Raw genomic sequence first — 24,065 nt, 5'->3', positions numbered from 1 at the left:
CAGCCCCTGTGAATCCATACTCTCTTCCTGCAATTTCCCACCCCAGGGCCCTGGGTCCTTCCCTCCACTTGCAATGTCTAAAGCTTAGGGATCTTCCAAGGCTCAGCTCAAAAGCCACTTCCTCTGTGAGGTCTGCCCTGATTCTCCCAGCTAGGAGAATATGTCTCCTCCCTGATCTCCACCAGCCCCACATCTCCTCACACTCCGCTTGGTGCCATTGGGATTTTATGCATATGTCAGATCTCTCATACTAGATGATAAAACCCCAGAATGCAAAGTCTGTACTGGGCAGGGCCTTGATTAGAGTGAGGGGCAGGGAGGGGGAGCCCAGGAAAGGAGCAGAAAGGGCCAGAGTAGGAGACAGGAGGCAAGGGGCCCATGGTGAAAGACAGGTCCTGGCATCTTCAGGGCAAGAGAAGCTAAGGTATCAGTGGCACCTGTACCGCTGCCCACACAAAAATGTCTCCATTGCATAAGTACACTTTGACCCCTAGGAAATAACTCTAGGGTGCTTGCCTGGCTCACAATGGTCCACACTCTGTGAATCTCTCCCCCACTTACACCCCTATATCCCCACAGAGGTGGGTCCCTGGCAGTCGTCATTGTCCTGTGTAACTCCATTCTCTGACCCAATTCCCTCTCCAGGGATTTAGGGCTCAAACACAACCAGTGATTCTCTGAGCATGGCTGGGACTCGGTATCCATAAGCTGCCAGACTATGAACACACCATCCTGCACTTAGAAAAGTCTCAAAAGAAGGAACTGGAGCAGAAGAGCCGAGATGAGTGGTATTGGTCAGGTCTTACTCAGAAACAAGTGGCAGAAACCCAGATCAAATTAGCATGAACAAAAAGAAATGATTTGGGCTCACCAACTGCTAAATAAAAGAGTGGTGTTGCTTTGTCCCTGTCTCCACCTCTTGCCTTCACTTGGATCGAGTTATTTCCCCATCCCAAGCATAAAGGCCTTTAGACGTGTCAGACTCCATCTCCTCCAGCTTAAGGACCCCAAGGAAGTGAGAACTCCTCACCTCATTTCCATGCATCTGTCCCAAGGAAGACTCTGAGACTACTTGGGCCACACAACAGCCCTTAGTTAATAGCCTCCCCTGCACGGCTGAGTGTATGTGGGGGTTGGGAGGAAGCTCTGTGAGTGACAGTCCCCAGTCCCACATGGACTGGGAGAGGGGCCCCCCAAGGTACTAGAAGGAGCAGGGTCAGGGAAGCATGACAGGCAGTCAACAAGTCCCTTGACCTCAGCCCTGTTCAGAGCAAACGGCAAGGCCCGGCTCCAGACAGCTTCCTGACTCCTGGCTCCAGCTGCAGGCCAAGCACCCGGTGTCCTGTGAGTCCCCTACGACCTCCGAATACATTTTCTTTTTTGGTTACTCTTACCAGGGACAATTTCTGTTGTGTGTGACCAAAAGAACAAGACAATCCCAATTATGTGTATCTACCGCAGCATAGGAAATAGTCTCAGTAGTTTTACCAAAATTAACAGTAGTTATTTCTGAGTATTAAGATCATAGGTAATTTTAAAGAAAGTATATAAGAAGAAAAACAGTAAAAAACTTAAAAAAAGAACAACAAAGGAAAGGAAAAAACAAAAAAATAATTTAAAGCATTATGGGTGGTTTTAGTTTTCTTCTTCGTATGCTTTTATTTTTTTTCCCAGATTACATTTATTTATTTTACTGGTGGGTTGTTTTTTTTTCTTTTCTTTTTTTTTTTGAGACAGGGTCTCACTGTCACCCAGGCTATTGTACAGTGGCGTCATCACAGCTCACTGCAACCTCGAACCCCTGGGCACAGGTGGTCCTCCTGCCTCAGCCTCCCGAGTAGCTGGGACTACAGGTGTGCGCCACCACACCCGGCAAATTTTTACTGTACTTGTTTTGTGCAAGTACTAAAGATTTGATATAGCAAAAACTGTAAAGAAAAACAACATAAGTTTTTCAGCAAGAATCCTGACAAGGATCTGGACTATTCACATTTTGTCTTCTTACCTTATACACACACAACAGTGGCCTGTGGAGTTGGTGGACACCACTCTACAGGCACCCTTGTGCCAATTAAGTTGTCACAAAATGTTTGGAGACATTAAGAGATGTGTTTTGTAGCCCATGGAAAGTAACTTGAGCCCCAAGCACATTTGGACAGACAGAGTAACACGTGGCTGGTGGGGGTGGGGTGGAGAGAGGCCCCCAACAGGAGTGGCAACGGGGACCCCAAGGAAGAAATCTCCATGAGTAAGGAAGTGAGCCAGACTCAGCCCCACGTGGAGGTCGGCGCAGCAGGGAGGTCAAGGTGCCCTGCGTGGCTGCTCCTGAGAGCTCCAAACTCACCTCCTTCCTGGAATGCAAAGATCGGAGGTTAAGGGGCGGGGCAGGGGGTCCTCATGAGGAACCCGCTTGGCCATGGTACTTAGGAAGTTTACTTTTCTTCTATGTACCTTGTTTTCCTCATCTGCAAAACAGGGATGGGATGACAAGGTAACAACCTCCTACCGGTGTTTTAAGGACCACATGTATGTCAAGCTGTCATCACAGTGCTGGGTTCTTGATGGAGATTCACTGAACGGTCATGATGGTGATGATGAGGGAAGAGGATGCCTCATCCCAGGGGGCTGCAGGGTAAAACCACCACGAGGAACTCAAGCAGCTCTGTTATGGGACACACACATCCACTTCCTCCTGAAAAAGCTGAACTGAAATAGGAGGACTGTGAGCCCCAGAAATCTGGGGATGGGGGAGGAGGAGCCCTAGGGACTGGCAATAGTGAGAATTGCCCCACGACCCAAGGACCGAGGATGAGGGTAGGCTGCCATCTCTACATGGACAGCCAGCACCAAGGGTTGGGGTGACAGATGCTTGGTAGAGGCACAGGAGGTGGCCAGAGACTGGGGGTCAGAGAGGAGCAGCAAACAGGAGGGACAGAGACCCATGGACGATGGAGCAGAGAGATGGTGAAAGCAGCAACTGAGAAGAGGGACCACAGTTAGTCCAGGGGACTGCTCTATAAATCAGACCCCCCCCCATTGCTATCTCTATTCTCATCCTTGACCCCAGTACACCTAGAGCAGCACAATAGGAGGAGAGGCATTGGCCTTACCTTTTGGCATTTGATGGCAATTGCCCCAGCACACTTTGGGGGCAAATAAGTGACCTTACTCAGAACCATGAGTGGCTTGGGGGGCAGTTAGGAGAGCTCTGTGGGAGACTGCTGGGACCTCTGATACTACCACAGAACAATCAATCTTCTCACGGGCACAGATAATGCCTTATGACCAGGCTCTTAAGCAAGGTACACCAAAGTCCCCTCCCCAGCTGGCTGTGCTGCAGGGGAGCTCTGCACTGAGGAAGGGCCCGTCACATCTCCTGACTGTGCCTCTAAGGCCTGCCTTTGTCCTTATCCCTCACCTGCCTCAGAATCCCAGGGGGAGCTTTTTAACTGTTGCTGCCAGCACCCCATCCTCACAGGGTCTGGTTTAGAAATGAGGCTTAGGTATTTCATAAAAATTCCCAGCCAGAACTGCTGCTCTACATAATCTGTACCTCACAGACTTCTCAAAGACCTACAACAAAACAGCTATGACTTGCTAAACAATGCCATGAACTAGATGAGGCTCCACGAGTCCTTCCTCAGGGGACCTGGGTCCTGGGCGCTGAGCCTGTAGAACTTTGGACTGGCTGCCTCCCTCCCATAAAGCCGGAGAGACCTCTTGAATCCATGTTCCAGGAGTCAGACCCGCATTTGAACCCTTGCTCGGCCACTCACCCGGGGGGGGGGGCCGGGGGGAGTCTTTGCACACCTTACCTAATCTCGCTAAGCCTCAGTTTCCTCTTCCACAAAGTAGAAATGATCGTACCTACCCCAGGGCATTAGGAATGAAATTAAGAATGCATGTCACAGAACAAACAGGCTTTAGCCCACACACCTGGATGGTTCGTTCTCAGAGTAAATTTATGTTTATGTTTAAGAACATTTGGTGACTCCCAATATGATCCAGTGGAAAATACACTGCACCCCTATGGACTATTCCTGTCAAAAACTTGAACCAGAATCCAATCAAGACTCTATATTTAACTTTCAGTTTACAGGAAATATGGGGGATGGAGGACAAATTAAATGGCACTATGAGTAGGCAACAAGTAAATCTAAACTGTGGATCATTCTCTAGAGACAAATAATCCAGTTTCTCCAACAAATCAATGGCATGAAATAAAGAGGGGGAGGAACTGCAACAGAATGAAAGGATTTGAGAAACATAATAAGAACAAACAATGCAGTCTGACAGCCCACAGCACTGAAAGGGAAATTCCAAAGTTAAACACAGAGTTACCGTATGATCCAGCCATTCCACTTCTATTAATAGGTATATAGCCAAAAAATTGAAAGCAGGGACTCAAACAAATACTTGTACGACAATGTTCATAGCAGCATTATTCATAATAGCCAAAAAGTGGAAACAACCCAAATGTCCATCACCTGATGAATGGATAAACAAAATGTGGCTTATACATTCGGCCCTCAGTATCTAAGGGTTCTGCATCTGGGCATTCAGCCAACCATAGATCAAAAATAATAGATGAAACAAATTTTAAATAACAATACAACAATAAAAATGATACAAATAAAAAACAATATAATATAACAATTCTTTACCTAGCATTTACACTGTATTAGATATTATAAGTAATTTAGAGATGATTTAAAGTGTATGGGAGGGTTGTGTAGGTTATATACAAATACTACATCATTTTATATAAAGGACTAGAGCATCCTCGGATTTTGGTATGGGGGTCCTGGAACCGATCTCCAGCAGATATCAAGGGATGACTGTACATATAGTGGAATATTATTTAGCCTTAAAAAGAATGAAATTCTGATACATACCACTACATGGATGAACCTTTTTTTTTTTTACATGGATGAACCTTGAGAAAGTTATGATCAGTGAAATAAGCCCAAAACAAAAGACAAATATTGTATAATTCTACTTATATAAGGTGCCTAGGATATAGAATAAGCAAATTCATGGAGACAGAAAGTAGAATCAAGGTTATAGTGGTCACCAGGGGCTTGGAGGTGGGATTTATGCTTTAATGGGTACAGAGGTTCTGTTCGAAATGATGAAAAAGTTCTGGACACGGGTAGTCGCAATGGTTACACAACATTGTTAATGTACTTAATACCACTGAATTATACACCCTAAATATGATTTCAAAGGTTAATTTTGTTAATTTTACCACAAAAAGAAATTCCTTTTTTTATTCATCTCTTGAAAAATATTAAAGCAGACCCAAAAACACAGCCCACAGCAGCATGTTAGGATCTCTTTGCTGTCGTATCCACTCCCCTCCCACCCCACATGTGCTTCTGCACACCGCTCCTCCACCCTCACTGGCCACCTCCAGCCCTGGAGCCCTCACCCCTGCACTCCCCTCTCTCACACTTAGGCAGATGGACCTAGCCTCCCTCCCAGCAAGAAAGAATGTTTCCTCTCAGGTGGGAAAGGAGAGTGGGGAGTGGGTGGGCTCAGAGGACTCTCTTTGACAGGCTGCCAAAGGTAGAAAGGTTGTGGTCATGCCCACAGTAATAATTTTGTCCCATCACATAATGGAAGCCTGAGCACTCAGTCCCCTCCCCCCCAGAATGACCTCACCCTTTCGTGGGCATGTGAGCATGTCACACATCCTTAACAATTCTCACACCTGTTATCAGATTCAAGTATGCAATGGTATCAAGTGCCAACCATCTGCCACCCATATGCCAAGCATGGTGCATATGTCTCCTATACTCCTGAACACAATCATACAGATAACCATGACTATTACCAGTTTGCAGGACGTTTGATGCTTAGATATGGCAAATGACTTGCCCAAGGTCACACAGCTAGCAAGTTTCAGTCCTTGAGTTCACACCACTCTACGAAGCTGCTGCCAGCTCAAGACCCACCATTATTTCTGGGAAGTTTTCACAAGTAAGCACATTGAGGCAGTGGAGGCCAAGCAACCAAAAGGATCACTAGCAAAGCAGGCTGTTCCCACCCCTCATGGCGCTCCCCCACCCCCAACTGCCTCCCTTCTCCTCGCAAAATGTCAGTCTACTCAGCCCAAACCTACTCAGCCGAGTCTTCTTGGCAACCAAATGAATACACACATTGCAGACTATGAAGGTAACCACAGCTATGTGGAGAGCGAGCACCCAGCTTTGGAGCAGCTCTTGACTGACCTCAGGGGGCGACCCCCCACCCCAGGAGTCACATCTCAGTCTCCCTCCAGCTGCTGCCATCTCTTGGAAAATGAATAGGGAGCTGGCTCGATGCTACTCCCTACTGTGGTTCATTTTGGATATCTGAACTCATTTATTCTTCATCCTAGGTGCGGGTGCCAAGTACCTGCTCTGCTGTCAAACAGTTGGACCCAGGGCCGAGGCTAGCCCTCCAAGGTGGCCTCAGGCTGGGGGGTTTCCGTGTCACTCTGGCCACTGGGCCTAGCTTCCTCCAGATGTGCAAAACCAGCAAGCACCTGGCAGTATCCTTAAAGCTCCAACAATCTATGGCAAAAACTTATGATATGGCCGGGCGCGGTGGCTCACGCCTGTAATCCTAGCACTCTGGGAGGCCGAGGCGGGTGGATCGCTCGAAGTCAGGAGTTCAAGACCGGCCTGAGCAAGACCCTCGTCTCTACTAAAAATGGAAAGAAATTATCTGGCCAACTAAAAACATATATACAAAAAAATTAGCCAGGCATGGTGGCGCATGCCTGTAGTCCCAGCTACTCGGGAGGCTGAGGCAGTAGGATCGCTTAGGCCCAGGAGTTTGAGGTTGCTGTGAGCTAGGCTGATGCCACAGCACTCTAGCCCGGGCAGCAAAGTGAGACTCTGTCTCAAAAAAAAAAAAAAAAAAAAAAACTTATGATATGTGTGGTAATAGGGCCAAGCAAGGAAAAGAAAGATATAAAACTATAAACACAGGGTAAACTCAACAAAATACACAGAGAAAGAAGAAAAACCTCAGAAAACTTTGTATTCTCCACAAAGAATTTTTCCCAGTTTATTTTGTTTTGTTGTTTGATTTTTTTACCAATTTATTTACTTCAAGTAAACATTTTTATAATTTAAAAATATGGTTCACTAAAAATACCATCTGAAATTTAAAAATAAATCATGGTATATTAATGTTCAGGAAAAAAAAGAAGGGGGAAAAATCAAAGGTAAATGAGGATCGTTCTGAGCTGGAGTTTTAATTTTATTAAGTAATTAACTTTAAATGTCTTCATTTTATACTGCTCTGTTTTCCAAAACTTTTCCAATGAAGAATCATTACATTTAAAATCAGACAAAAATGAAGCACTATTTTTTTTTTTTAATCCCTGTTAGGAAGTCCCCTCACTCACCTATGTCTGGAAGAAGGGAGGAAAAAAAGCAATTTCTGAAGGTCTTCCCTGGGTGACATTTCCAGTGGTACCTCGGATGGAACCTATGAGAAAAAAGTTCCTTCATAATGATGTCAGCCTTGCTTAAAAAAAAAAAAAAGTCTCTAAAACTCATGAAAAACACAGTTGATGTGAATCATATGTCTGAGTGGCAGAGTTCCCGCTAAGCTGGGCGAGTGCACAGATGTGCAGGACAGAAATTTCTCCCCACACAGCGACTATTCCTCTGTGGAGCTGTTGAGGGTAAATAGCCCGGCCCCTGTAAATGTGCCTGCCTGGAAGCCTGGCTGTGATGTCCCTAAGTCCTCACCCTTCAGTTATCCGTCCCTCTCTACCCCTCCCTCTTGTCAAAAGGAACCGGATCTGACAATAATGGATTACATTTGTTGACTGATAGATTCTACTTTAGCAGGTGACCTAGTATCTTCTCCAGTTATTAGCATTTAAAAACTCCCATCTTCCACTTTCAGATGGAAAACCTCTACTAAAGGAATTTCAGACATTAGCCAGCAGGTGCAGTAATGTTTTTGCCACGGAGAGTCGGCGGCGGCTGGCGGGGGGTGGGGTCCTTTAAGTAAATCTGTTGTAGACTTCCTGGGACCTGGAAGCGGGTGTCACAAAGAGGGGTGCTGGGCCTCTCCCCAGGAAGGCCCCCTGCTCTCCTCGGAGGACAAACTGGGGCTGGACTGGTTCCAGCTGCTGCAGCTGCTGGGGGAGAATGAGGCATCTTTTGCCCTCCGACATCTGGGGCCTGCCCTTCCAAGATGGTCTACCAGGTACTTCCCCTCACCATCTTTCCTTTGTTCCCCTTCTTTCACATTAACCCCTTTCCTCAGAGTTTCCAGGAGTTTATTTGTGATTTCTGGCATGGTGCTGCTTTGGGTGGCATTCAGTGAGATTTTCAAACTGCAGCCTGCCTCGTCTGCCAACCTGGAAACCTCTTTATGCTTCATGTGGCATTTTGGCCTCTAACATTTCCAACCACAAAATATGTGCTTAAATTGCAACTCTTCCTTAGTAGAGATTTTGCAATAGGGTCTCTTCCTAGTCCTGAATAAGATCCTCCTCCCTTCTTCCTCATTCTCCAGACTCTGAAAGCCTGGGTGGGTTTATTTTGTAAGCAAATTCACGCACACAGAACTGACATGTTAATATATGTGACTTAATTGTACCAGGTAGTAGCTATTTATTTAACACTCATTCTGGTCATATTTCATCTTTATATAGTATATAATTTAAATGTTAGATGAAATACCATGTTCTTTGAACTCTCAATACAATTGAATCAAGACTACCCTCTATTCTTGCAGAGCTCCATTTCTCTCCCCAGTAGCCCAAGGGAATCATTTTCTGAGCATCCCCTCTTACTCTGAGTTCTGATATCTTCTAACCTCTTGATTTCACATGAATCTCACAATTATGGCAGGTCTCTTCCTTTGGTTTCTCCTGACAAGGAACTTAGCTGCATTTGTAGTTTTAAAAAAAATGGCTACCTATCCCCACGGTTTTATTCTGAACATCACCTCCCTGGGGCATTCTCTGACCATCCTCTTTAAAATTGTAACCAGATCCTCTTCCCCTGGAACTCCCAGTTTCCCATCTCCTGCTCTGTTTCTCCCATAACACCATCTTCTTCTGGAACACTATACAATTGACTTATTTATTGTATGTGTTGATTATCTTCCCCCCCTGGATTATAAACTCCACACCAGCAGGCCTTTTTGTCAGTTTAATTCAATGCTGAATCCTCAGCACCTAGGACAGTGCCTGGCTCAAAGAAGATGCTCAATAAATGTTGGTTGTGTGAACAAATTCACATGCTGCCTTGGTGGTATGGCAGCTTGTGCTAAAAATGTGAGGTGATGGACTGTCAGCATCCTTGCTACTCATCGTGTGTTCCTGGGCCAGCAGCATCAGCATCACCTGGGAGCATGTCAGCAATGCAGAGTCTCAGGCCTCACCCCAGACTTCTGAATCAGTGTCTGCCCTTAAACGGGACGCCCAGTAACCCACCTGCACGAGAATGTTTGAAAAGCACTGGTCTATATCACAACAATGCAACGACTTAAACTAGGATCTTAGACATCACTGTTCTTAAAAGGCTTTTCACATATGCAAGAAATTAGTAACAGTGGGTCTCTCTGGGGAGTGGACCTGGATGCCTGGGGGATGGGGGTGGGAGGAAGAAACTCTTTCCTAGTCATCATTTGGTACCTTTTGCATGCAATTATTAGCCATTTAAAAGTGATTAAATCAATTAATTGTAAGAGAAATAGTACACAATAAAAGGCCTTAGCTACTTTTCCTTGGCACATTTCCCCCGGCCTCCTTTCTCTGCAGCCTCTTGTCTCGCTGCTTACCACCCCCGACCCCAACCCTCCCTCCAGACCAGCACAATGACTATGTCTCCACTGCTGCCCATGAAGAAGGCAGAAAAGACTACAGAAGGTTTGGGTTTTGAAGGACAAGCTCTTTACTTTTTTTTACATTGGTGGAGAGGAGAATGCCCCCGGCTTCCCTCCCACTTCCCCACGTTTCCCCAGAGTGGGGGCTGGTCAGGGACCCAGGCGACAGTGTCAAAAGCTCCAGGACCACAGGGAAGACCGGCAGCAACAGCAGGCTGTGTGGGCAGTCTCCAGGGTGTTCTTGCCGTGAGTGTGGAAAGTCACAGCCAGGGCCACCTGCTCCAGGCTCATGTGCTTCTTCGCCAGCCATGTCAGGCTCATGAGGTCCACCAGCTGCTGGGCTGGAAGCACATGTACTTGGCGGAGTTGTCTTCTCCGTACCCAGACAGCAGCCTTTCTGCCCCGCATGGGGACAGACTCAGTGCCGTCGGGCAGTTCCCCTTCAACTGGTACCTGCTACGTCCACTTGTGCCCCGGCTCATCCCACTGCACAGATGAGAGGTTGAGGAGTCTCTGTCCCTGCAGTAGACCAGGGACCTCAGTGGATCATGGGGGACTCCAAAATAGGAGGACAAACCCTGGCATCTCACAAGGAGGCTGTGGCTCAGCCGATGACGAGCCAGCCCAGCCAAGGCAGGTGGACGAGAAAGAACTGTGAATGGCTCCTCCCAAGGGACACAGGGGCCCTGGCCAATCTCTGCTGCCCACATGAGGACAGGACAACCTCCAGGCCTGCCCAACACCCATCAGCTGAGGAGCTGGGACCCGGCTGGTGGGGTCTAGTCAATTTACTGAAAATTAAATCACTGAATGCCAATTTGCCAGATTATCTGAGCTATTGAAGATTTTTTTCTTAGACTTTGTTTTTATGCCTCCCTGGCCATTTTCAATGTAAAAGCCAGATTTCCCTCAAATGCACTCTACTGCTTTCCCTAGTTGTGTAGATGCACGTGTGCTCTGGCTCCAGAGGCATCACACAAGTACCCTAAACTGGGATATCACAGCCACTTCGCAGATGGGGCCCAAGGTGCTACAGGCTCAGGACCCAGAGCAGGGGCAGGGCCCGGGGGGGGGTGCCAGGCAACTAAATGTTTAGCTAACTAAAACTTAGAAAAATGCTCAGTGATATGTTTAAGAGCAGTTTTCAGGGGTTAGAGTAACAGGTGAATTTTTCTTTCTTTCTCACCCATTTGTATATAACCCTAATTGTTCACAATGACTTTTATGATGAGCAAATATAACTCTGGCACCCCCCTTTGTACATGAAAATATGCATCAAAGCCAAACAATGTTATAAGGGGTGGCTTCATTCTCAGAGCACAACAATCACTCCACAATCCCCAATATGTCCTACCTTTTTGTCATTTTTAACAATGTGTTTCCAGCATTCCATAACATTCTCTATACATTCACTCCCTACATATACATTTTTTCCCTCACACATCATCTCTGACTACCAAAAATCCAACAAGCTAAAATGTGTCTCTTCCAGCATGCCCAGTGAAATCTTTCTTTTTCTCAATTTTATTACGAGATCTCTTTCTGTCACTTTCATTGTGTCAAAAGTGTCACACTTTTGTTTTCTCTATTTCCCATTATTTTTACAAAAGACTAAGGGGTGAAATGCAATAAAACAGTTGTTCTGAAACTTTTTTGAAAGCAACCAAGTCTTCTTTGGAATGCAGGCTTTCCTAGCTGTGGAGCAGCTGCCCTGACAGGAGAGCAGGGGCCCTGGGCCGCTCCACTTGCCCCGCCCCCATCTTTCCCTCTGCCCTGTGGCACTTTCACACATCCAAGGCCAGGGTTTGAAAACTACTGTTCTTAAGTCACTGCACAGACATTGCTCTGGTGACTCGGCCAAAAGTGAACTGATGGCTCCTGCAGCACCACCGCACCATGGCTTGGAACTGCAGGCTGCTCGTTGCCTGAGGTAGCACAATCTGGATCTGGCATACAAAAAGTGGGTAAAGGGTGTCATTGGGGAATACACGAAAGGTGGTTCCACAAGTAGAACGTGGCAAGGTAGAGGACTGCATCTCTTCCAAAAACAGATGTATCGAACCACTCCCTTTCTCCAGCCAAGCAGAGCCTCCATGCATTACCTCCTGTCTCTCTCTGCTGCAGAAGCTCAGCGGTCTAGTCAAACCCTCTGCAACGAGCAGGCCTGACTGACCCAAAGGTTAGGGACCAAATTTTAAATCCTACCAATAACTGTTTTGAGACACTGAAATGTTCTACCCAGGAAAATAGGCCCCTACTTGGGTGGTGGTGGTGGTGTTGCTGTTGAGTTTTTTGTTTTTGTTTTCTCTTTTTAGAAAAGGAAAGGGCTCTCTGCTGGTCGCCTGAAGGGGAACGGATGGGGTGCCCTCTTGAGGTCTCTGAATACCAGGCCTCCGGGAAGTCTGACATGAAGTCCCTCACACACTGCACAGGGCTGGACATTCTGGGTCACCATACCACCTCTCTGGGCTCAGGAAGAACCTGGGGACTGGCCAGGCTTGGTTGGAATGCAGGCTAGGATAGGAAAGGTGTTTCAAGGATTTTTGTCTAAAGAGGACATCACTCTTCCTAGATCTATTAGCTGTTCATTCATTCTGTCAGCTGACATCCACCAAGTCCTGCTCTGAATCCTGGCTGGGTACCTGCCGTTCAGGATCTCTGGGATTGGCCTCTGCCTCGTGGAGCCCACCAGGCCAGCCTGCGGGTGACTCACCCAACTCCCTGCTGTCTGCCTCTACCCTTCCCCTGGTCTTGTGAGCATCAGTAACAAACTGATGTTAAATCTAAGGATCAAAATTTCTCAGCCCTTCTTCCCTCCAGACTCCCTCATTACTCACCAAGGAGGACAATACTGTCATGTCAGCACAATCATTTCTGGACCAAATCCTCCATCATACCACACATGGTGCTGTGCTTCATTCCCTCAGTCTAACCTCATGCTGAATTCTGCTTTTTCATCCGTATCTGGCCCTTACCAGCCTCCTACGATAGCCAGGGCTCTGGGCCAAGTCCAGTTATCACCGTCCTTATCATCCCTTCATCTCAGCCTGGCCCCTCCACAACCCTCCCCCAAGCATTCAGCAGAATATCATGCCCACTGCCCTTGTCCTCCCCACGTTTACCCTGGCTTCACCCCAAACCAGCCCCAGAAAGCCCACCTCGGTTAGAGTGCCCTTTCCCATTACTATGTGCCTGGCACTGAGCTGTGTAATGCATGCATTCTGATTGAATCCTCTGAGAGAGATAATATCTGTTTTATAGAAAGGAAACAGGGGTTCGTGGAAGTTAAATAACTCAGCTAGTTAATAGCAGAACTGGAACTCGATGCTTCAAAGGGCTAATAACTTCTTAAGCACACATGGCATGCCTAACACTAAATAAGAAGGCTATGGATTTCCTTTTCCCTGCACTACCAGATCATAAAATTCCAGATTCATTTCACCCCACATCGTTTATATGGAAGATAGATCTGCAGGTACATGCAGGTACACGCATTTGTTACATTTCTGTTCTGATGCCCTTATTCCCTAGAGCCTGTGGGGCCTGTGGGAATGCCTGGTTCCTGATGGCAGGAAGGGGGGTGGAGGAAAGGGACAAATGGGCAGCAGGGTCTTTTCCTATTCTGTACATCACTCGGTCCCAAGATAAGCTCAGAGGCTGAGGCGGGCGGATTGTGTGAGCTCAGGAGTTCACGATCAGCCTGAGCAAGAGCGAGACCCCGTCTCTACTAAAAATAGGAAAGAAATTATATGGACAGCTAAAAATATATATAGAAAAATTAGCCGGGCATGGTAGCGCATGCCTGTAGTCCCAGCTACTCAGGAGGCTGAGGCGGTAGGATTGCTTGAGCCCAGGAGTTTGAGGTTGCTGTGAGCTAGGCTGATGCCATGGCACTCTAGCCCGGGCAACAGAGTGAGACTCTCTCAAAAAAAAAAAAAAAAAGATAAGCTCAGACTTCTTGATGATGTCTCAGGGATTTAAAAAAAAAAGAAAAGAAAAGAAAAAGATAAGCTCAGCCGAGAGCTGGACCAGAGCTGATTCCAACCCACTTTGATCCAGATTTGCCCCAGAACTGGCCCAGAACACAATTAGTCTCTGAGATAGAAGAATAACAGGAAAGTGTTTGCCTCACTTTTTGTCTAAAAATAAGTTAAGAGACTGGTGATACTTTTGTTTCTCTCTTTGGAACAACTTCAAACATAGAGTCAGCAAAAATGACAGCAACATGGATAACTAAACTTGAATCTAAATCTTGCTTCAGGTTGCCTGACTCCTTGAGGCTCTAGTTAATCTCAAGGACAGTCCCAAGCCCCTCTGCGGAATCCAGGCATGCCAGCCAACTGCTGTCCCACCCTGCTCCTTCCCAGGTCTCTTATAGCTCCATGAGGGTCGGGGAAGCCTCTGGAGCCATAGCTCCTCTCTCACCTCCGACCCTTCTCCTCTAGGACCCACTCAGGTTCTTGGCCACAAAGAGCTAACCTCAAGCCCAAAGACTGAAAAAAATGTTTTAATAAATACAAAAATCTCCAATAATGACTCTGCTCAGCTCAGGGGCAGCAGGAATGCAGTGGGGGGACCCTTGGTGCTGAGTGAGGATAAATTAAAAATCCCAACAAGCCAGTGACATTATGTACAGAAGGAAAGGGGTTGGGCTTCCAGGACAGAGGCCGAGGGTGACAGGGAGAAGTTGGAGCGGATGTGGCCTTGGCCTGGCACAGCTGCCTCTCCCCCTCGTGGAGTTGTTGTTCCCGGAGGTAGTGGGGGAGAGAGAAGAGGCAGGACAGAAGAGTGAAGGCACTGGGTTTCCCACAGAAGAATGCGGGGCCCTCGGTGCCACCCCTTCCCCCAGCTCGGGCCCCATCCTCTTGGTCATGTGGCCCTCCAGCTGCTCCCTAGGAGCCTTCAGCTTCTTTCTCCAGCTCTGGAACAGTCCTGGTCTCTGGGGCTGCTGGAGACAGATGGGAGGGAGCATTGGAGGAGGAGAGCGGGACTAGGCAGGCATAGAGAAAGGCTCGGAGGGTGGAGCAGAGCATCTCTGCCCTGGGCCCAGACAGGTCACAGTTTTCTAAGCAGGTCAGTGCACACCAGCTGGGTGGGGCCTTGGCCTCGTTGCTTAATTCCTCTGAGCTCCTGAAATCTCATTTGTGAAAAAAAGGTAATAAATAATAACTCCACCAGGTTGCTGTGAGGGTGGATCAGAATGGCACCTGTGAGGCAGGCCACATGTTCCTAGCCCCGGAAGGCACTCTCTTCCCTCCCTGGGCATCCCACCGTCAGCATCAGCCCTCAGCCCAGCCCTCAGCCATAGCTGCTGCCCCCTCCCTGACTCACGCCGCCGTCGGGGTGTGCAGTGGGAGCAGCAACGACTGTCCTTCCCCGGACCGCAGGATAGTGGCAGTGAACAGTCATCCCGCTCACAGTGAGGCACCCCTGCCTGGCACAGGACAGAGCAGATACAGAGGGTCCCCCAGAGGTACTGGGCACAGTAGCCTTCATCTTCTCCAGAGAAGCCTGCCCCGGGAATCTGCCTTCCCTGGGAAGATCTCCCTTCTCCAGGCCAGGCTCCCAATGCCCACCTCACACAAGCCCCTGCCCCCCACTTACCCCACATCTGCAGGTGATACAACTCATCTCCCCAAAGGGGGGCACTGAAGGGTGCCAGCTCTGGCTCTCCGGGAACCACTGCCCTGCAAAACGGCAGCCCCGGGGCCCGTCGGCCTGCATGGGGTCCCCCAGCTGGGGGTGGGCCCCTGACCCCACTGTGGGAGTGAAGGAGGAAGGAGTCAGTCAGGAAGACCAATCAGGTTTTATTTCTCTTTGAATCCCCAGCATCTAGTGGTTTCTGGCACTTAGTAGGTGATAAATTTAGATGGATGGATCCATAGGTGGGTGGAGCAGAAGCCAGAACCCACCATATCCCACTAGTACATCACATTCTTTCCAGTGCATTTAGAGTCCTGGCTCCAGACTAGGCACAGAGCAGGGCACAGGAAATGCTGAACTGGCTGAGGAAACCCTTCCCCTCACCCTCACCCTCACCATGGATCCCCTCACCCAGGACAAGGCCTGCCCCAAGCCCAAAGATGAGGTCTCAGTGCCTGCACGCCCCTCACCTGGACACTGTTTGCAGCAGTCAGTGGGGTTGGCGCGGACAGGCTGGGCACAGGCCAGCCGAGGACACTGCACCTTCTCACAGTGCACCTCTCCGGTGCCCCCCTGTAGGGATCCGTTGAGTGAAGGGTGTTGGGAAGGAAGGGGCACATAAGCCTCCTGCTTCCCTCGTCTCCTCTTCCACACCTCAAATGTAATGTATCTGTGGCCTTTACCCAGAGCCCTGGGTTTGCTTTATATACCTGAACTCAAATCCTCATTGTAACCCTGCAAGGTAGGTGCTATAGTATCTGCTTACGAGAGGAAAATGGGCTCAGAAAGCTACAGAAAGTGCCCAGGGTCCTGGAGAGCTAGACAGGGGCAGAGCCAGAATTCACACCCAGGTCAGCCTTTTCCCTTTCCCTACAGGAAGCTGACTCTCAAAGCCCAGGGGCTCTTCTCATATTGTTTTGGTCCTGAGTCCTGCTCATCAAGGACAGGCTTTCCTCTCCCGGCAGCCCCCTCCCCATCTCCAGAGATCCGGCTGGGTTACGGCACTAGAGAAGATTGGGTGACCATACCTTGCAGGTGCAGATGGCACACTTAATTAAGCCAAAGGGGGGCACAACGGGGTGCCACCGGGTACCCGCTGCTCGCCAGCTCCGGTCACCATCAAAATAGCATCCTGGTAGGGGACAGTACCCAGTGGCCATTACTACTGGGCTCATCAGCTGGGCCCACAACCAAGGCTTAAGCCTCAGGCCAACCCCACACTAGCCTAACCCAAGGGCCTGCTTGTGAGCTAGTCACACTAATGAGGCCTGTTAGGTGTCACTTGGAACCGTGCCTGTCAGCCCACCCCCACGTCTACTGTGCCTCTCCTGTCCCCCTCCTGGTCCCACCCATTGGCTCTCTGGATCCTCCCACCCTTGCACGCACCCTTCCAGCTCACCCTCTCCCAGGTCTCGGCTCCTGGGCAGCCCTGGCAGGTCTCTAGTATCTTGTTTCTCTGCGGAGCCAAAGAAATGGTAAAGGCAGAGGATGACCCCTGCTCTGCTCCCCAGAGGACCCATCCCCCCAGAGCCAGGCCTCTCCACTCCCCTCTCCTCCCCTGCCGTGAACTCACCTGGACACACGGGGCAGCACTGGTCGGGAGCCTGCACCGGGTGCGGGCAGTTGGGCGGCGGGCACACCACGGGGTCACAAATCACCGTTCGTCTCTGCAGAGAGGGGCGGGGGCGCTGACCGGGTGCCCGGGCCCCTTGCCGAAGACCTCGGGACCCGGTGCGCCCTCCCAGGGCCTCCTACCTGACAGGTGCACAGCGAGCAGAGCGGGTCATAGTTGGGAGCCCAGCGAGCACCGTGGGGGCGCTGCTGCCCCTCGAAGAAGCACGTGTTGGGATCTCGGGGCCGCCCAGGACCGGCAGGTTTGGCGGGCGCCGGGATCTCGGGGCCCGGCACCGAGGGCAGCGCGGGCAATCCTGCGGCCGCTGCATCTGGAGCTCCGGGCGCCCGCGCCTCTTCAGTCCCGGCCGCCAGGCGCAGGCCGCCCACCTCGCATTTGTTGGCGATGTGCACCTGGGAGGAGAGGCCGTCTGAGGCAGCGCGGGGGCTCCCCCTCGCGTCTCCACCGGCCCCCTGGCCAGCCCCAGTCAACAGGAGACACCTCCGCGGGAGACACAGCGTGCTGCTGCGGTGGTGGCTCGGGGGATGCTGTCAGCCGCCGCAATCATCTCAGCTGCCAGGGACGCAGCGGTGAGCTGCCAGCCTCCTAATGTGCCTTATCTGGCTTCATCCTCCCTCCCCACCAGCCAGGGAGTTTGATACCCACTCCCAGGGCTCAGAGAGGGCAAGTGACTAGGGCAAGGGCACACAGGGCCAGCCCAGCTCTGCACCATCCCCACAGCCCACACTGCCCACCTACCTGCCCTCGAAGCTCCCCTCTGGGTCTGCCCTTAGTGGTGATCAGCAGGGAGGCAGTGCCATGCGCCAGGTGCCTCAGCAGCTCAGGCTCTAGGTCCTTCACCACCCCCTGGGCCTGCGAGTAGACAGGAAAATGGATGGGAACAAGGCATGTTTGGGCTAAGCCTACTGTCCCCACTTTGCAGATGAAGAAACTGAGACCCAGGGAGGTTAAAGAAGGTCTCCAGGGCAGCAAAGCCCATTAGTAATGGCGTGGAGCTTACAGGCCAAGTCTCTCTGACTTCAAGTCCATGGCAACCCACCCCACTTCAAGAGGCTTTGGTCCATCCCAACTATCCCCCTAGAGGTCCAGGATATTACATACTATCCAAGGGATCCCACCAGAGAAGGACATAGAAAGGAGAATGAATAATAAAAAGCCAAATCAGATTCACCCCCAGGTCCATCTGCCCCTGAGCCCTTGCCAGCTCTGCAATACCAGGCTGCCTGCTCTGTCTTCCCCGACCACGGGCCCACACCACCCTTCAAGCTAAATGCTGCCTCCTAGCATCACGTCCTCACCTCTGGGCCATAGAATCCCTTCAGCAGCCGCCGGGGCCCTGGCATCCCAGGAGGGCCAAGGAGGTGGGCAGTAACGGTACCCTGTTCTGAGCCACCAAGCCCAGCCAGCAGCACTTCATAGTGCAGGTGACAGTGGGTATCCAGGGAGAGCCAGGCATGACCTGCTGCCTGGCTCTGCACAGGGGGCAGCACCAGGGCTCCTGCCAGGGGCACAGGCAGTGCTGGGTCCAGACAGAGGAGAAGTGACAGATGAGAAGGTGGCCTAGGGCAGCCCCCCAGTCCCAGCATTTCCCATCTCCCTCAACACAAACTCCATGATCAGGAAGGCACTGCCCATAGGACCAGGGCCCAGGAAGCAGGAAGTTTTAGACCTTGCACCATGGCAACAGGGAAAGTCTGCCAACGGGGCCACCCTATACATCCCCACCTACTCCAGATGCCAACCCAGAGCTCAGGCACAAAGAAAGGTACACCAGGCCCTAGCCCTCTGGCACCATCCCCTACATGCTCAAGTCACAGGTTAGAGCAACGATCCCTAACCTTTTTGGCACCAGGGACCAGATTCATGGAAGACAATTTTTCCACAGACCCGGGGTGAGGCGTGGGGGGATGGTAAGCAATGGAGAGTGGCTGTAAATACAGAGGAAGCTTCACCCACCCACGCTCACCTCCTGCTGTGCTGCCCAGTTCCTAACATTCATAGATGGGTACTGGTCCGTGGCCCAGGGCTTGGGGACTGCAGGGTTAGAGGACACCACAGGGCAGCCAGACCCCTGGGGTACTCACTATCATGGCAGGCGCTGTGCCCACTGTAGGGCAGGGCAGTCACATGTCCCCGCAGCTCTCCGTCTGGGAAGTCCTTGGTGCCCACGTTCAGGAAGAGCTCGTTCTGCAGCAGCATATGAGCCCCCCGAGCACCCAGCCCAGGGCAGACACCCATGGCCTGGGGGGCAGGGAAAGATAAGCCCTCCTCAGCTTTCACACAAGCCCAGGATGATGAAGCCTTTGCACGTTTTGTGCCCCCACTCACCCATACACACTTGCACACACCAGGAACACTGGATAAGAACCTTGCAAGGCCCAGTTTCGAACCCCTCCTCTGCCGCTTCCCAGCTATGTAACAACCTTGAAGAGTTACTTAACCTCTCTGAGCCTTCACTTCCTCATCTATAAAATGGGTACCATACAGATGATTCCAGATAGCGAGGACAAATATATATATATATATATATATATATATATATATATATATATATATATATATATATATAAAATGGGTACCATGAAGGTCAAACACTATGTAAGTAAGGCAACCAGTGCAGTATCTGGCACATTCAAAGGCCCAATAAATAGCAACCATTGCTATCACATTTATTACTATATGGTCTATTGCACTACTCTCCCTGTCTAACTCCTCCCATTTGACAGTGAGCTTGCTGAGGACAGGAGCCACATCTGATTTTCTTTGTACTCCAGTCCCTAACCTGGGGTTCACTAAAATGTGTCAAATGAATCAATGAGAGAGCCCACAAGTGAATGAATGATATTGAACATCCCTACTCAGTATCAAGCCAACCTGGCTTCCCACAGCCCATGCATTAGCAGCCCTGACACATGGGCCCTGTGGCCCAGCTCTGCCTGGAGTCCTCACCATGTGTCCTCCCAGCTGGAGTCCAGCCATGTGACACAGGACAGTGCGCTGATTCCTCCGCTGAGGCTTAGTCTCCAGTGTCACGGCCACCACCTCACTGCTTGTACCTACCACTTGCACCTGATGGGCAGGGTTGGGGGAGGCAAAGTGGAGAGGCAGTGAAGGCCTGCGGCCTGCCCGACTGCCCTCCCCACCTCCTGCAGCCCCTGACTCTTACCTGGTAGATCAGGGAGCCATTTCCTAGCAGTGTGAGGCTGGCTGAGCCAGCAGCACCAGTCTGGACTGGGATCAGGGCATCAGCCCCACAAAGGACGCTTTGCAGGACTACAGAGGGACAAGACAGGTGGACAAGACAAAGCAGGCTTGCCCCACAGCCACTCATATCCCTAGCCCCCAGGATCTTTCCCACACCCATCCTGGCCCCTTCCCTTGCACTTGTCTGTGTGTCATGGCTGTGTGTACCCGGTCCACTAGGCCTCCCAGCCCCCGCCTCACCATCACAGCTCTGCCTGGCAGCAATGTGTCCACTGATGCGCAGCCCTGGCCCACCTGCCCTCTCCAGGGCCATCTGCAGCTCCCCCAGCACCAGCCAGTCCATCTCCTGGACTGTCAGGTTGGGCAGCACCTCAGCGAAGCCTGGCTCCTGGGGACAGAGCAGGGTGTGGTGGGCAAGAACAAGAGGCCAGAGCAGGCAGCAGCAAGAGCCAGACCCTCACTCACCTGGGCTGAGGCATTAGCCTGGAGTTCTCGCAGTAGCTGCCCCTGGTGTAGAATCTGGAGCCTCAAGGGAACATGGGCTAGTCCTGCAAGGCCACACATGTGGACATTTCTGAGATCGGTGCTCTTCCTACCTGTCTCACATGCTTTCCCCCCATCCCACTTACCCCCACTCTTGGGTTCCAACAGCCCCCGGAAGAGCAGCAAAAAATGCAAGGAATCCTCCGTGTCACTGAGAGTAAGTAGGGTGATGCCCCCTACACCCTGCTGTGCAGGGTCTTCCAGAGTCAGGATGGCACTGAAGGTCTCTAGGGGAGGAAGAGCCATGAGAACCCATCAGGAAATCCCCTCCTCAGCCCACCCCACACCTGGGGACAAAGAAGATTCAGAACTTCACATCCAGGAGCTGTTTGCTCCCCTTACCTGCAGCCAGGGCCCGGTGCCGGATGAGAGGCCCCCAAACCTCCCCTGAAGGGTGAGTGGGTGTCACGAGGGCCACCAGCAGCTGTTCTGCCCTAAGGAGCCGCAGAGACAACCGAGGCACTGCCCGCCACACCCCACAGACCTGGAGCAGAGAGACAAGAAGGCCCTGCGCTCAGACAGTATGCAGGACAGGCCAGCTAAGATGCAAAGGCCTGGTGTAAAAGGAATACAGAAAGGAGCCTCCAGGCCCCGCTAGAAAGCTTAAGGAGGGACCCTGGAGCCAGATGCTTGAGTTCAAATCCTGACTCTACCACTTTCTAGCTGTGTGACATTAAACAAATCAAATTCTGCTACTGAGCCTCAGTTCCCTCCTCTGTAAAATGGGCATCATAATGTCAGTGCCTTCCTCCCACTGGGCTGTTGTGAGGATCAAAGGAGGCAATGCAGAACATGCTCTCAGCACAGTGCCCAGACTGGATAAGCACTCATAAATGGCATCATCTCACCAGGCCATCTCTGGAGGGGGCCGCAGGGTGTTCAAACAGGACACTGCCATTGGAGTCTGAGAAGCGGACCCTGGTGGGGCGGTCCAGCCTGGGAATGAGAGGTCGGGTGAGGCGGGTATCTGAGCCTGAGCCAGAAGCAACCCCTCTCCCAATTTTCCTCCCCGCCCCTAGCTGGCCCCCTCCCGCCTCCTTCTCTGTCCCCTTTCTCACTGCCGGTAGGAGATGGAGAAGCGTAGGCTAGAGCGCAGTAGCGAGACTCGGGCCCGTGCCACCGCCTGCGACCTCGGCCCTGTCAGCAGCGCCACAAAGTCTGCGAGAGGAGGAAGATGGCCTGAGCACTGTCAACCGCTGCTGGCGGCACGGCCTCAACCACGACCCCACCTCCAGTACCCCTCCTCCCCCGCCTACCCGTGTGGCCGTCACCACGAGCCCGCTCCTCAGCGCCCGGCTCCCCTCGGTCGCTATAACTGCGGTGCTCCGGGTCCCGAGGATACTCGAAGGACAGGCCAGTTGGCTGCCGCTCCGCACTGCTGCGCTCTGCACCAGGGATAGGGGACACAGGCTTGAGCTGGCCATCCCATCCAAGTGGCCCAGGACACAGTATCACGGCCCTGCCGCCTCCCTTCATGGTAGAGCGGGTCTTACCCTGGGGACAGGTCTGGCAGCAGTGTCCGGGCAGCTGGCGGGGCTGCCCGCAGGCCAGGGTTGGGCACTCAGGTTTGATGTTCTTGCAGCTGACCCTGCCAGGGCCCCTGGTACGGCGACCCCACTGAGGCTGCTCACGGAGAAGACCGGAAAACCAAGTGAGTGCTAGATGCCAACTGATGAGACCCCAGGGCGACGGGGGAGAGTCCAGGAGGGAGAGTCCAGGCACCAGAGTCCAGGATCCCGCGGAGTGAGACAACTCTGCCACTTACAAGCTGTGCTACCCTACACAAGGTACTTAACCTCTCTGGGCCTTAAGGTCCCTATCTGGAAAATGGGGATAATAACAAGGTTGTAATGGAAGTTAAATGAGAGACGAACTAAACGGGGTTGGCACAAAGCCTCACACAAAGTGGGCGATCAGTAATAGTCAACACCTAAGACTTGAAGAGGACGATACTCCCTCTTCCTCCACCAGAAAAATATCCCAAATATCTGCAACTAGCCTCTTTCTCCTCAGCAGCTCCGACGTCCCAGGACCCCAGCGCTCCCCCACCCACGAGGGCCCGGGCCGCGGGGTCCACTCACCGCCTCGCAGGCGCAGAGCACGCAGCGCATCACCCCGAAGGGCTCCCCCAGGTCCGGGTGCCACGTCTCGTCCAAGGCATAGACCTTCCCGCCGAAGGAGCAGCCTGCGGGGACGGGCTTGGCTGGCGGCCGCTGCCCCGCTTGTGCCGTGCGCCCGCCCCGGGCGCTGCCTGCAGGGCCCTGGGTCCCGGGGCACCGCGCACCTCGCGGCCCCCGCCCACCCCTCCAGGCTGCCCGCTACGCGGAGCCACCTGTGCCCGGCGCCCCCTCCGGGCCGGCGCGGACTTGCCCCGAGCCGGACTCCCCTCCCGCGCCTCCCCCCGGCGCCCACCTACCTGCCGCTCCCCGAACGGGCAGCGGCTCCTTCTCGGAACGGATGGGCAGCGCGGGGGGCTCCGGGCCGGCGGCGCGGGCCGGCCGGGAGCCGAGCAGCAACAGCCCGAGGAGCAGGAGCGGGGCCGGCGGGGCCGGGAGGCTCGGCATGACGCGAACGGGACAGCTGGGGAGGCGGGAGGGAGGAGGGAGGAGGAGAGGGAGGAGGGAGGAGGGCCGGGCCGGGGGCGGTACGGCCGGAGGGGGCCGGGGCCAGGCCCGGGGCAGTGCCGCGAGGGGCTCGTCGGGCGGCCGCAGAGTCGGCGCCGGGCCGGGCGGGGAGGGAGGAGCGGCCGGGAGGAGCGCAGGCGGGCGGGCGCTGACCCGGGCCGTACGCGGCTCTAGTGCCCGGGGCGCCGGCTCCGGCCCGTTTTATGCCCGGCGCCCGACGCCCCGGCCGGGGGCCTCCTCCTCTGCAAACGGGGCGGTGGCGGTGGCTCGACGAGGGGCCGGGCTGAGCCCGGGGGGGGGTCCGGCCCAGCGGCAGCGGCCCGGATCGCGAGTGGGGGAGGGGAGGGAGGGGCTGGGACGGGGCAGGGGAGGAGGGAGGGGCTGGAGGGGAAGGGGGAGCGGAGGGGGTAGGGGGAGGGGACGGACCAGGGGGCGCGAAGAGGGGGAGGAGAGGCGGGCCTGGAGCCCCCCCGCTGCCAGCGGCCACAGGACGGCCGGACCAGGAGTTGAGGTCCGCCTAGGACGGGAGCCTCAGGCCAGGGAGGGGCAGAGGCTGGGCCTGAGGCCTGAACCCG

At 52.5% G+C, this 24,065-nt stretch overlaps 1 protein-coding gene across 3 annotated transcripts; it reads right to left on the bottom strand.

The window, feature by feature from the left end:
- Positions 1 to 14,334: 14,334 nt before the first annotated feature.
- On the bottom strand, positions 14,335 to 23,740 carry CHRD (chordin). Of its 3 annotated transcripts, none has more exons than XM_045539838.1 (23): positions 23,283 to 23,740; positions 22,948 to 23,051; positions 22,360 to 22,489; positions 22,123 to 22,251; positions 21,925 to 22,024; positions 21,715 to 21,802; positions 21,209 to 21,350; positions 20,953 to 21,093; positions 20,789 to 20,871; positions 20,564 to 20,711; positions 20,286 to 20,392; positions 20,069 to 20,188; positions 19,204 to 19,360; positions 18,418 to 18,638; positions 17,858 to 17,971; positions 17,242 to 17,511; positions 17,060 to 17,153; positions 16,886 to 16,942; positions 16,515 to 16,618; positions 15,957 to 16,059; positions 15,448 to 15,602; positions 15,175 to 15,277; positions 14,335 to 14,788 (listed from the first exon to the last, which is right to left on the bottom strand). In XM_045539838.1, the coding sequence occupies exons 1-23, from the start codon at positions 23,428 to 23,430 to the stop codon at positions 14,736 to 14,738; spliced, it is 2,871 nt and encodes a 956-aa protein (XP_045395794.1). In that variant the 5' UTR covers positions 23,431 to 23,740; the 3' UTR covers positions 14,335 to 14,735. The 3 variants fall into 3 exon arrangements, with proteins under 3 accessions (XP_045395794.1, XP_045395793.1, XP_045395795.1); XM_045539837.1 differs by having other exon boundaries at positions 14,335 to 14,791; positions 23,283 to 23,738; XM_045539839.1 differs by lacking the exon at positions 14,335 to 14,788 and adding an exon at positions 14,801 to 14,973 and having other exon boundaries at positions 23,283 to 23,451.
- Positions 23,741 to 24,065: the final 325 nt, after the last annotated feature.

The sequence above is a fragment of the Lemur catta genome, chromosome 1 (assembly GCF_020740605.2).
Source record: "Lemur catta isolate mLemCat1 chromosome 1, mLemCat1.pri, whole genome shotgun sequence".
NCBI lineage: Eukaryota > Metazoa > Chordata > Mammalia > Primates > Lemuridae > Lemur > Lemur catta.
This window is presented reverse-complemented; position numbering and strand designations above follow the sequence as displayed.